Source organism: Artemia franciscana, chromosome 1 (assembly GCF_032884065.1).
Source record: "Artemia franciscana chromosome 1, ASM3288406v1, whole genome shotgun sequence".
Classification (NCBI taxonomy): domain Eukaryota; kingdom Metazoa; phylum Arthropoda; class Branchiopoda; order Anostraca; family Artemiidae; genus Artemia; species Artemia franciscana.
Window position 1 is genome coordinate 34698776 of NC_088863.1, and position 14472 is coordinate 34713247.

Genomic DNA, 14472 nt, shown 5'->3' on the forward strand with positions numbered 1-14472 from the left:
GCCACGATATCCTTCTAAATATCAAATTTCATTGAGATCCGATCACCCGTTCGTAAGTTAAAAATACCTCATTTTTTTTCAGAAATACCCCCCCCCCCAACTACCCAAAAGAGAGCGGATCCGTTCCGTTTATGTCAATCATCTATCTAGGACTTGTGTTTATTTTTCCCACCATGTTTCATCCCGATCCCTCCACTCTTAAGTGTTTTCCAAGTTTTAGGTTTCCCCCTCCCAACTCCCCGCCCCCATCACCAGATCCGGTCGGGATTTAAAATAAGAGCTCTAAGGCACGATATCCTTCTAAACATCAAATTTCATTGAGATCCGATCACCCGTTCGTAAGTTGAAAATACCTCATTTTTCTAATTTTTAAGAATTAATCCCCCCCCAACTACCCCAAAGAGAGCAAATCAGTTCCGATTATGTCAATCATGTATCTGGGACTTGCGCTTATTTTTCCCATCAAGTTTCATCCCGATCCCTCTACTCTAAGTGTTTTCCAAGATTTTAGGTTTCCCCCCTCCAACTCCCCCCAATGTCATCAGACCCAGTCGGGATTTAAAATAAGAGCTCTGAGACACAATATCATTCCAAACATCAAATTTCATTAAGATCCAATCACCCGCTCATAAGTTAAAAATACTTCATTTTTTCTATTTTTTCCGAATTAACCGGCCCCTACTCCCCCCCCCCCCAGATGGTCAAATCGGGAAAACGACTATTTCTAATTTAATCTGGTCCGGTCCCTGATACGCTTGCCAAATTTCATCGTCCTAGCTTACCTGGAAGTGCCTAAAGTAGCAAAACCGGGACTTTAGGTTTTCCCCCTCCAACTCCCCCCAATGTCATCAGATCCGGTCGGGATTTAAAATAAGAGCTCTGAGACACAATATCATTCCAAACATCAAATTCCATTAAGATCCAATCACCCGCTGATAAGTTAAAAATACTTCATTTTTTCTATTTATTGCGAATTAACCGGGCCCCACTCCCCCCCCCCCAGATGGTCAAATCGGGAAAACGACTATTTCTAATTTAATCTGGTCCGGTCCCTGATACGCTTGCCAAATTTCATCATCCTAGCTTACCTGGAAGTGCCTAAAGTAGCAAAACCGGGACCGACAGACCGACAGACCGACAGAATTGGCGACTGCTATATGTCACTTGGTTAATACCAAGTGCCATAAAAAAACCTGCGTAAAGACCCCGGTTGTATGCTAGAAAATATCTTTCTTCTTTTTTATTCAGCTTATACGCTGGAAAATTAAATCAAAGCTAGTTGTCTTAAAAAAAAAAAAAAAAAAAAAAAAAAAATAGGATAAAGATTCTACTGAGCCATTTCTGGCGCATAGGGCGTCGAGTCGACGTTTCAGTTGCTGGTATTGTCTTTAAAACTAAATGTGTATTACTGTCTTGTATATTAAAAAAAAAGAAACAGAAAAGGTTCAAACGCCAAACAATATAGGATGGAGTAGGAAGAATAAAAGAATGGTAGGAAGACCTAGAACAAATCCTAAAGTATATACTATTGAGAGGCATGTTCCAATCGACTTTTCCCTCCCACAAGATCAGTTTGAAGGATCCCTGTCTTGGAAAAATTGAAAAACCTTAGCCAACAAAGGTACTTTTTTTGACAGATCAGAATATCCACAACCGAATAGAATAAAGAAAAGCGACCGGGGTCCTGTATCTATATTTAAGTTACGTGGGTGAGACTTGGAGAATTGCTGCCACTTAAATGGCTAATGTAGGGGCACTTTGAATAATAAGTTCTTCATACTAATGAGGACACTATCTTTGCCTCCTTGAAATGGCTGTGGACTATTAGGAGTATACTTACATAGGGGGGGGGGTCTGTCCCCTCTCAATACTATTTTTTAGGTTTCCAAGCATTTTCTTAGTCAAATTGAAAAAAAAAAAATCTTGGTGACCACCACCCCTTCCAAAAAATAAAAATCCTGCATATTTTCCTGGCGAGCAAGCTGAAGTATTGGATAACAAAATGTTTTTCGTTTTATACCTCTAAATCTAATCCAATTATGTTTGACTGCTCATCCTCATATATCTTTTCAAGAGCACAAATTATAGATAACGGGTCATTTTAAGAAAAAGGCTCTGTTGAATGTTTTCCATCAAAATCCAGCTGTGAACGTCAATAAAATCTTTTTCCAAAACCAGGCATAGGGCATGCATTTTCATTAAATCCAGGCTCGAAAAACTGACGAGAAACAACAAGCAGATGCATAAGGTGACGACGTAAAAGTCTGCCTCTTCAGTAGCAAGGCTCCAAGCGCTTTGGTCAATTTCGTGAGAGTACGTCTGTTGTTGCGTGTGTGTATTAAGCATTCAAGAATTATCCAAGGATGTTGAAACTGTCATGTTTGAACTCTTGTAGTACATTTTAGCCTTTAAAGATAATGTTGAGTTAAAGTGAATATGAAAGTGGACATAAAATTGAGGAATCTCGGATAAAAAAGTTTGAGTAAAGTGATTTTTTTTTTTTTAATTGATATAAGAAAAATTAATGGAAATTTATGTTCCCTTGTCAAATTAGAATGAAGTAGATATAGTCTTATCAGACTCAGTTAATTTTATTGTTTGTTTGTCATGCCGAAATAGGACAAAGTAAGAGCTGACCAGTCACATGTACTCCTTTTATCAGTAGGGAGCAAGGAAAACTGATAATGTTTAGAACAGTGATTTTTAAAGGTTAGACATTTATTATCCAACCAGTCGAAAGAATTTAGCGATTTTGGATTCTACGCTAATTCCTTTCTCAATTATTGAATAAGAATTATCAACTTGTTTTAAACTTATCGCATAATTTTTGGATTATTATATACTTCCATTATGCATCACATAAACCTATCCTGAAGACGCTTTTGGTAATTCTGAAATCCAATATAATGACAGAAACTTCAAAAACGGCCGAAAGGAATTTACCCCTTCCATGGGTTCAAAGTGTCTGCACCTTAATGCGTACTCGGTCCAAAAAAAGAAAGCGCACAAATCCTTCTGATCAGAACGCAGCGGGTGCAACGTCTAATCTGTCTAAATCTCCTAGCGAGCGGCGGAACAAAATTTTATGTTTGAACTCTGACCCCTCTCCCGCTGGAACACCTATACTAAGAAATTCAAGCAAGTCTCATCCAATACAAAGAAATCTTAGTTTCAAAATTAAATCTGTCCGCGCCAGTCCTCTTAGCAGGAAGAAAGCAATTAGAGATTATCGCGCTTTATCATCCACCTATCAAAGTTTCCGTGATAGTGATCTCAGTTTGACAATTCAATGTTCTCGACCTGTTTTGTTCGAAGGTGGCGAAGGAGTTCAATTGGAAGTGAAAGAAATACCTTCTCCAACGCATTCATTTCCAATAAGTGTGGCAGTCTCTCATTCAGCCGCATTGGAGACAGTTAAAGAAACTGAGGATATTTCGAACCGTAATAGTGGATTTTGGTCGACTCTCAAACGAAGAAATGTAACTCGGTCTGTAGATTTAAGTGATTGGAGTGAAATAATACCTGAAAATGGGAACAAGAGAAGGGATAAAGTGAAGTCGTTAATAGATATTCCTGAAAACAACGGATGCGGCTTTGATGGTACTAATTCAGATAGTGGTAAACCAATAGGTGTTAACTTTGCGGAAAAACTCAAGTTGTTCAGGCAAATGAATATCAAAAACAAAATTTGTAAGTGATTTCAAGTTATTTATTTATGTTATTTTTCCTATCCTGGAGCTGTATAAAAATCTTGTTTCAAATCTTCTGTTTGAAAGAAATGTTATTCGAATGTTGTTTTTTTTTTGGGGGGGGGGGAGGGAGGATTTCTAGCTTTCGTGGCGTACTGTTATGATGTGAGCTCCTTCCAATTCTTCGTTTACTTAATTTAGTTTCTTGCTTAATGAAATATCTGTTTGAGTGTACCAAAGAAAATGCGGCTGTTGTGCTGATATCTTCTATTGCGGGACAACCAAATTGCTGAGAAGGTGATGAAATTGATTCTTTTGTACGTATTTAATTTAGCGATATGCTTATTTCTTGTTGAAATATGTAACTATTAACAGTAAAAAAATCAGAAGAAGAGGGACCGTAAGACTGTTGATAAGAAACAAAAGCAACAGTTAGTCCTGTTCAGTCCCAACCACTTCTGTCATCCTTGTCTTCTTCATTATATCTTAGGCTTTTCACTTCCTTTATAAGCCATTAACCTATATTATCCACGATTTAATAATGGCTTCAGACACAAATGAATATAGGGAGGATTCTTGAGCTCGTGATCACCCAAAATCTCAAATTTTCGTTGAATTTTTGGTCGTACGTGCCTGGCTTTAGATATATTTTTGACTAGTCTTTTGGACTTTCTATTCTCGAAAGACACTACTTTAGAAAAAGATTTGGATGGAAATAATTGATATGCAGCTTTACTCTTTGAACGTCTTTACATATTGTTTCTTAGTGTCATTAAATAAGAAACAAATTAATTTTTCCAACTAAAAGTAAGGAGCAACATAAAATTTTTTAACAAACAGAAATCAGTCTGAATATGAGTAGGACTGTCCCTTCCTCAATCATTGCCATTCACGCTAAAGCTTGACTTTTTCCCAATTGCCTAAGAACAATTACTGAAAAACAAGGGCCGTCTTGTTAGAATAAGAAGCTTTTTAAATCACTAAAATACTTAGCTTAATGAGTGAAGGTCGAAAAAAGGGTAGCCCTCCTCATGTACGGAACAATTTCTGGTCGTTTTAAGTTTTAATGTTGCCTCTTATTTTCAGTTGCAAAAAATGTGTTTTTTTATTATTTAGTTTCTGATCGTTCTACAAGTCATATCGGAAAGTCCGTCCCCCCTCCACGAAAAAGTTTTTTTCCAGAAATCCCTCTCCCCACAAAAATAACTTCCGCTTAAAATAACCCCCCCCCTCCCTGGACAATTCCCCTTCTCGAAACTTCCCTCCTCTTGGAAAATTGTTTCTGTGCAAAATCCCGCTCCCCCAGCAGAAAATTCCCCTGGAAAAATTTGCCTATATTTCCCAATAACAAATACTATCTATGAACAATGGGCAGATTGCATAACTTACAGCCCTTTCCCCTGGTGGCTTTCCAAGAGGCATTGTTACTGGATCTTTCAACTATACTGAACCAAATGGCTACCTAAAATGGGCGTGCGAGGGGCACTAGTTGCCTTTCAGTCTTTTTGGTGATTAAATAAAAAAAAACTAATTTTTTTTAGCTGAAAGTAAGGAGCGACATCAAAACTTAAAACGAACAGAAATTACTTCGTATATGAAAGAGGCTGCTACCTCATAAACGCCCCGCTCTTTACGCTAAAGTTTTTTACTGTTTTAAAAAGAAGAGTTGAGAGAAAGAGTCAAACTTTAGCGTAAAGAGCGGGGCGTTGATGAGGAAGCAGCCTCTTTCATATACGAAGTAATTTCTGTTCGTTTTAAGTTTTAATGTCGCTCCTTACTTTCAGCTAAAAAAAATTAGTTTTTTTTATATTTAATTTCTGAACGTTTTTGAATCAATGCATGTTTGGATTTGGCTCTCCGCACATAAATTATTAAAATGAAATTTGTATATTAATTCTTTTTTTGGCTAAATGGCTTTCTCTTAGTTTTGATCAGACGATTTTGAGAAATAAGGGGTGGAGAAGGAGGCATAGTTGCCCTCCAATTTTTTGGTTACTTAAAAAGACAACTAGAACTTTTAATTTTTAACGAACGTTTTTATTAGTAAAAAATATACGTAACTTAAGAATTAACTTACGTAACAAACTTTCTTAACCTTATATTTTTATTATGTATACGAGGGGGTTTGTACCCTCGTTAATACCTCGCTTTTTTACACTAAATCGTAAGTTTTGTCCCAATTCTTTAAGAATGACCCCTGAATCAGAAAGGCCGTAGAATAAATAGCTGAAATTACTAAAAATACTTTAGCATAAAGAGCAAGGTATTTATCTCCTCCTAAATACCTCGCTTTTTATGCTAAAGTATTTTTAGAACCCCTCATATGCGGAATAATCTCTGTTCGGTTTAAGTTTCAATGCTACTTCTTCCTTTCATTTGAAAAAACGTTTTCATGTTTATTTTTCATTGTTTATTATAGTAATGCTAGAGTATACTGCGCCCTTTTCATTGAATTTTTCTTCCCCCATGACAGATTCCTCCAAGGAAAGATCCTCCAACATAGCCCCCTCTCCTCAGCCCCACCCCCAAACAAAATAAAATCCCCCTGAAAACGTCTCTACACTTCCCAATAACCATTACTATATGTAAACACTGGTCAAAGTTTGTGACTTGCAGCCCCTCCCCCAGGGATTTTGGGGGAGTAAGTCATCCCCAAAGACATAGTTATTATGGTTATCGACTATGCTGAACAAAATTGCTATCTCAAAATTTTGATCCGTTGACTTTGGGAAAAAAATGAGCGTGGGAGGGGGCCTAGATGCCCTCCAATTTTTTTGGTCACTTAAAAAGGGCACTAGAACTTTTCATTTCCGTTAGAATGAGCCCTCTTGCGACATTCTAGGACCACTTGGTCGATACGATGACCCCTGGAAAAAAAAAAACAAAAAAAAAACAAATAAACACGCACCCGTGATTTGTCTTCTGGCAAAAAATACGAAATTCCACATTTTTGTAGATAGGAGCTTGAAACTTCTACAGTAGGGTTCTCTGATACGCTGAATCTGATGGTGTCATTTTCGTTAAGATCCTGTGTTTCCCCCTAGTTTCCTAAATAAGGCAAATTTTCTCAGACTCGTAACTTTTGATGGGTAAGACTAAACTTGATGAAACTTATATATTTAAAATCAGCATTAAAATGCGATTCTTTTGATGTAGCTATTGATATCAAAATTCAATTTTTTAGAGTTTTGGTTACTATTGAGCCGGGTCGCTCCTTACTACAGTTCGTTACCACGAACTGTTTGATTACTAAAGGACACTACAGCTTTTAATTTTCGCTCGAATGAGCCTTCTTTCGGTTTTCTCGGACCATCAGCTCGATACGATCATCTATGAAAAAAAAAGCAACAACGAACAAATGAAGACTCATTCGTAAGGATAAATCTGATGGTGCGGTTTTCATTAAAATTGCCTAACTTTTTAACATATTCTTTTTCGCTTATTTTGCACGGCCAAAAGTGTGCAAATACGGATAATATATTGAATAGCTATGATTATTTAGTAGGATATTTCACCAAGATCTGTTTTTTGAAGCTTCAGTTAAAGAGGTACTATTTCTAAAAAGCTACAAACAATTCCGGAAATATTAAATCTTTAAGGTCACGAATAATTTCTAAGACCGCACTGGCTAAGCCTAACTACATCAAAAAAGACTCGAGAAGAAGAAAACGAGGATATTTCTAGCCAGTATTCCAGCCAGTGATTTTGTGTAGTTGAAATATGTAGCAACTTCCATGAGAAGCTAAGTACACATCTCTTTTGGTTTGCCGTACCCTTAGTTCATAGTGGCGTTTGAAAGTGCAATTAACCTATAAAATAATTGTTATGCTAATACTAAGTAATATTTCAATCCTTTACCCGTAGAATATTCCTAAAGTCAAGGATGCAATTGAAATGTTTTCTTTTGTGTATTTGTGCCGCTAAAACGTTGCATAATGATATGCTCTGTACTCCATGTACGTGTTTTGGAATCTAATCTGTCTTGGTTTATTTGGGCACTTGTTCATTTTCTGGTTACCATTTTCCCTTTCTTGTCTGATTCTAATCCATCCCTATGGGCATGGCGAGGTTCTAATAGCTAATTTTATATACCATTGACGTCACATCCACAACAAGCAATTCAAATGTAGAATTTTCTGGGTGAAGAGACAGAGTGTATGTTCAAGATTTTCTCTGGGTGCTTCGCTATACCAGGAGGGGAATGGTTAGAGGAGTAATTCTTTGTTTCTCAAGGATACATCAGATGGAAAAAAAGGAAAGAAAACAGTAGTTCATAAGGGGCAAATTGTTTTCAAAAACCGTTTTCACGAGGAGGCACGCGTGGCGAACTTGTTTCATCCATGTTTTGCTCACTGTTGCCCCCATCTCCCCCGCCTTTCTATGTGTAAGATATAGAAGATTGGTAACCCAATATTTTTTATTTATTTATTTTGGATTGAACCTCATTTGTTCTACTCGAGGTTTTCAAAATACTATTCCAGTCATCTGAACAAAAATTTTGAGCCATATTGGATTTTTTTTCGGCTTCAAACCCTATTTTACAAATCCTTTAATACCTTATAAATCAAACTTCAGCAAAGGTAGAAGGGTAATAGTGGAGTTAATAGGGGGTTGAGGTACATTTTGAATGATAAGCGGGGTTGAAGTTTGCTACCCAAGACTGAAGTGCGCCTGGCATGAAGGGGACAAGTGGTGCTCGAAGATGCACATCAGGTGGCGAAGATTGGGTCACAGCACCTGAACAATTCTTAATAGTTATCTTTTTGTATGTCTGCGAAATTAATAATATGTTTTTTTTTTTAATTAATAAGGCTAGGAAATATTTCCTTTTTTTATGGGTTTCAGATTATGTTGCAAGTTGAGGTTAAGGCAATTTTTAGCTAATGGATTCTAAGGAAACAATAAATAACTTGATTTATCCTGTCTTGAAATTTACTTAGGCCCTGCATAAAAATTTAGCTCTAGCAAATAATACCAAATTAATCTGCATTCAAAATGGTCGTTTTGCAGTACCTTTCGGGTTTTAATTGCAACGGAGTATATTAGCTAAAATTACAAAAGGAAACTAAAACGAATTCTACTGGCAAAAGTGAGTGAAAAGGGAGAAGCTCGTCACCAAGGGTTTACTGCTGGTGCTTGACTTATTTGGTCAGACTTGATAAACTTCTACGACGGGATGTTTCTCATCGTAGATTGTGACAGTACGCTCCCCCTCCCACCCTATCGCGTACATTTTTGAGACTTTACTGAGACATTTTACATTTTACCGAGACTAAAATATTCGCCTTAAAGTACGGCACCCTTTTAGTGAAATTTATGCAATCTAAAAAAAAGCTTTAAGGAGGTGTTTAAAGAAGGTCGTTTGCTCTGATCAAATTAATAAAGTTTATTTTTATTTTTTTTTATTTCAGTCGAACTGAAGAAAATCATACCACCATAAAACTTTGCCTCCGATATAAAGTGTTAGAAAAAAGGAAATCCTGGAGAAGGATATTAACATCTTTGATTACTCTCTGGGGAACTCAAACTATAAAATTAAATTGATTAGCAATCAAACAGTTCGTGGTAACGAACTGTAGTAAGGAGCGACCCGGCTCAATAGTAACCAAAAGTCTAAAAAATGGAATTTTGGTACCAATAGCTACATCAAAAGAATCGCATCTTAATGCTGATTTTACATATGTAAGTTTCATCAAGTTTAGTCTTACCCATCAAAAGTTACGAGCCGGAGAAATTTTGCGTTATTTTAGAAAATAGGGGGAAACGCCCCCTAAAAGTCATGGAATCTTAACGAAAATCACACCATCAGATTCAGCGTATCAGAGAACTCTACTGTAGAAGTTTCAAGCTCCTATCTACAAAAATGTGGAATTTTATATTTTTTGCCAGAAGGCAGATCACGGATGTGTGTTTATTTGTTTTTTTGTTTTTTTTCCCAGGGGTGATCGTATCGACCCATTTGTCCTAGAATGTTGCGAGAGGGCTCATTCTAACGGAAATGAAAAGTTCTAGTGCCCTTTTTAAGTGACCAAAAAAATTGGAGGGCACCTAGGCCCCCTCCCACGCTAATTATTTTCCCAAAGTCAACGGATCAAAATTCTGAGCCATTTTATTCAGCGTAGTCGAAAAACCTTATAACTATGTCTTTGGGGACGACTTACTCCCCCACAGTCCCCGTGAGAGGGGTTACAAGTTCAAAACTTTGACCAGTGCTTACATATAGTAATGGTTATTGGGAAGTGTACAGGCGTTTTCAGGAGGATTTTTTGGTTGGAGGCAGGGGTTGAGAAGAGGGGGATGTGCTGGGGGAACTTTACATCGAGGAATTTGTCATGGGGGAAGAAATTTTCCATGAAGAGAGCGCAGGATTTACTAGCATTACTTAAAAAAAACAATGAAAAAGTTTTTTTTTTCATCTGGAAGTAAGCAGCAGCATTAAAACTTAAAACGAACAGAAATTATTACCCATATGAGGGGTTCACCTTCTCCTAATACCTTGCTCTTTACGCTAAAATATTTTAGTAATGTCAACTATTTATTCTGCGGCTTTTGTGATTCAGGGGTCATTCTTAATGAATTGGGACAAAATTTAAGCTTTAGTGTAAAGAGTGAGGTACTGACGAGGGGGCGAACCCCCTCATATATGTAATAAAAACATAAGAATACAAAAATTCTTTACGTAAGCTAATCTACAAGTTACGTATATCTTTTACTTATAAAAAGATTCGTAAAAAATTAAAAGTTCTAGTTGCCTTTTTAATTAACCGAAAATCGGAGGGCAACTAGGCTTCCCCCCGCTCTTTTTTTCTCAAATTTATTCGATCAAAATTATGGGAAAGCCATTTAGCCAAAAAAAAAAATATACAAATTTCGTTTTAATTATTCCTCTGCGGAGAGCCAAAATCAAAACATGCATCGATTCAAAAACGTTCAGAAATTAAATAAAAAAAAACAAGTTTTTTAAATGAAAGCAAGGAGCGACATTAAAACTTAAAACGAACAGAAATTACTCCGTATATGAAAGGGGCTTTTCCTTCTCAGCGCCCCGCTCTTTACGCTGAAGTTTTTTTACTGTTTTAAAATGTAGAGTTAAGAGAAAGAGTCAAACTTTAGCGTAAAGAGCGGGGCGTTGAGAAGGAGCCCCTTTCATATACGGAGTAATTTCTGTTCGTTTTAAGTTTTAATGTCGCTCCTTACTTTCATTTAAAAAACTTGTTTTTTTTATTTAATTGAAAAAAAGAACTATCGATTAGTTCAAAATCCTTAAACGTAATCACTGATGGGTTTTGGAAGACCGAAGAAAAATCAATTACGTTCCTTTACTAGTATCCATGGATGAATTATAATCACTTTCAGAGGGAGAACAACTGAGCAGAGTCTACTCTCCTGCCAACTCCTCTCCTTTTTTAAAAGATAAGAAAAAAAAATCTTATTCTTAGATTCAAGAGTGAACCATGTTCAATTGTTAGGGTACAGTTTTCATGAAGATGCTCTTCCGTTTTAGCAACGTTTTCTTATCTTCTAAAATTATACAAGTCCTTTTATTTTAATAACTTCTGATGGATAATATCAGTTTAGGATTGGTATAAGATTTTTTTTTTTTTACAAACTCATGTTTCATTACCAAACTTCTGTTTTTAGTGTTTTGGATTCTGTTCATCGCCATAAACGGTTTGATTCGAAATTTCGTGGGAAAAGTAATGAGTGCGAGTGGGAAATGAATTACTCTCCTTGCCTTAACTCTCGCACGAATCCTATTGGACATTTCTTCAGAAAAAGGGCACAGCATATGCTTTTGAAGAAAACCAACACCGGGGGTCTGTAGTGAACGTGGGGTTTACGTCTGTTTCTGCACAGTCTTATCCCTGGTTCCCTGATGAGCCCCGTAACCCATAATTTAAAAAGAAAAGAAAAATAAAGTATGTAATCCTGCATCTACGCGAATTCGTCTATTGCGCATCCCCCAGAAATCTCCTTTTCAGATTTCTAACAAAAAACAACGCAAATCAATTTTATTGCTTATGTTTATTTTGCTCGTGTCTTATTAACTTCAATAACGTGAAATTATAACTCAAAAGGAAGACGTACATAAGGAAAGAAAAGGCTAAAGAAAGATAGGCCCCAACAATACTAGCAAGCTCAATTGCATAGTCTGGCCATATTCCTATCTATATAATCTTATCTGACAAAACAGTATAAGACTAATAAATTGTCAGGTGCCCAGAGTGATTTGTTCCCTTACCATACATATATTAACTACATGCAATATTTTTTCCTTGCATTAAAGCATTCTAGCTGGTCGGACATGGGTGTCAGGGCGTTGGAATGCTTAAGCTATTAAATCTTGTATCTATTTCATAACGCCGACGGGTTATTTATGATAGAACTGTCAAATCTTTTCTTTTTGGCTCTAAGTTTTCATCATCTCATTATAAAAGAGTTTCCATATAGCCGTTTCATTATTTAGATTGCTTTTCTCCTTGAATGTATTTCTCTAGATCAGTGATTCTCAAACTTATTTGGTCACTGTACCCCTCTTTACCCACAAAATATTTTAGGTACCCTTCTCAGTTACCGCTACTAAGTAAACTATAGCTAAAATATAAATAAAATTGCCAGTCCTAGAGTTAAAGGGTTGTTTTATTTATTTTTTTTGTTGGCCGGCAGCGTACCCTCTAAAAATTGTTTACCACACGCGTACCACAGTTTGAGACCACTGCTCTAGATCATAAGTTTCCGCAGTCTAGACTTTAGAGGGGCTCTAGAAGCGAGCAGGTTCTTAAGCAGCGTAACATATGGTCCATGGATCAAATTAAATAAAAGAAACAGGTTTTCTCAACTAGAAGTAAGGAGCAAAATTACAACTTAAACCGAATTGAAATTGTTCCGTATATGAGGGGGGATCCCCTTCCCTCAACACTCGCTCTCTATGCCAAAGTGCTTTTCATTCAAATTCAATGGTTCTAGTGTTTGAGTAGTCTTTCTTAAAGAATTTTGACAACAATTCCAACTTTAGCGTAAAGAGTGAGGAATTAAGGAGCGGGCAGCTCCCCCACCCTCATATACAGGAAAGTTTCTGTTCTTTTAAGTTTTAACGTTGCTCTTTAGTTTCAGGGGAAAGGAAACTTCTTTTTTTATTTAATGTCTTACCGTTTTTTTTTAGGTCATGCCAGGAAATTTCCTTTCCCCCATATAAAATTTCCCCTGGTAACTTTCCTCCCACATAAAATCCTTTCCGGGTAAAATCTACCGCTTCCGCCGCAAAAAGTTATCCCTAAGAAATTCTGTATATTCCCCAGTAAGAAATGCTATACTATATGTCAATGGGTGAATTGCGTAACTTATAGCCATTTCCCCAGGGATTCTGCGGGGTCATGTCATCCCCTATTACGTAATTATTGGACTTTTCAACTGTGGTAAATCAAATGGCTGTCTCAAAAATTTGATTCGATGTCTTTGGGGAAAATGGAAGGGAGGGGATTAGCTGCCATCCAATATCTTTGGTTTCCTGAAAAGGGCACTAGAACTTTTATTTTTGTTCAAATGAGCCCATTTTAGATCTTCTAGGACAATTGGTTCGATATGATCATCCATGAAAAAAGAAGTAATAAATGCGCATTCATAATCGTTCTGGCAAAAAATGCGAAGTTCCACTTTCTTGTAGAAAGGAGTTTGAAACCTCTACAGTAGGGTTCTCTGATATACTGAATCTTATGATTTGGTTTTCATTAAGATCGCTGACTTTGGGGGGTGTTCCACCCCTTTCTCAAAACTCGGGCACATTTTCTCCTGCTCACAGCTTTTTATGGGTAACATAAGCCGAACAGTAAAATAAACCTCGAAAAATTCGATAGTGTGGTTCTATACCAAAATATCCAGGTTGTGACGCGTTTGGACACCTGTTAAAAATATCTTCGAATACCTAGGACTAATCTTGGAGGAGATAAATCTTTTTAGTCCACCGCCCTCCCATCTTTGTGAAGTTGAAATCTGGATAATTTTTACACTGATTTCCTAAAATGTTTTACTGACAGTATTAAAGTAGACTATGCCTACGGGCATAGTGGTTCTAACTTTGAGAAGGGTCGGATAAGGGTCCGATTTTTTCTGTTAGATGTCCAGTGCTTCGGAAAAGCATCGTGTCCATATTTTTGCTTTTCGCCAGAAATGTCCTACGGGATGCCCTGACAATGGCTCAGTAGGGTTTAGTCCGCCCTATTCCCTCATTGCGTGGGTATGAATGAATATGCGATAATATCTCAAGGCTTATTTCTGTTTTCTTTTTATTTAATTTCTCGACTTACGTTGCTATTTTTCATATGTTTTGAATAATTAATGAATAAACACTAGATTCCTTGCTGTTGGAAAAAATCTTAATTTAAAAAGTAAAAAGTGACTAACTTTTATGCCTACTTACCAATAAGTCATACAAAAAACGTACAAAATTCCTATCCAAGGACAGTATCTATCCTTTGAAAGTCGCTAACCCTTGAGCGGTGGACTAGGTATCATTAAAAATTTAGCGTTCCCATAAACTAGAGCAGTATAATAAAACTTAGATATTATGGCACTTTTTAAGCGTTTCTCTGGTTTTCATTCTATTCAACTCGGCCTTGTTTAATTTTGCATTGTGAACTTTTGATTTTTACTATCTGGCTTCCCCAGTTTTGTCGGTCTTCAAATATAACTTAATTTTTTATTTAGCTCACGTAAAATTTATGTTTCTCATTTTGGTGATAATGCAGCTGAAACGGTATGCCTCTCCAGACCGTATCACCTCTTT

The 14472-nt window shown here is 36.7% G+C and overlaps 1 protein-coding gene across 1 annotated transcript in view; it reads left to right on the plus strand.

Annotated features, from left to right (window-relative positions):
• The first annotated feature begins 1098 nt into the window (after positions 1–1098).
• LOC136029162 (caskin-2-like) overlaps positions 1099–14472 on the plus strand; it is a 131239-nt gene continuing 117865 nt past the window's right edge. The window contains exon 1 of the mRNA XM_065707307.1: positions 1099–3690. Coding sequence (XP_065563379.1) covers positions 2907–3690 — 784 coding nt within the window. The 5' untranslated portion in view covers positions 1099–2906. The remainder of the gene's footprint in view (positions 3691–14472) is intronic.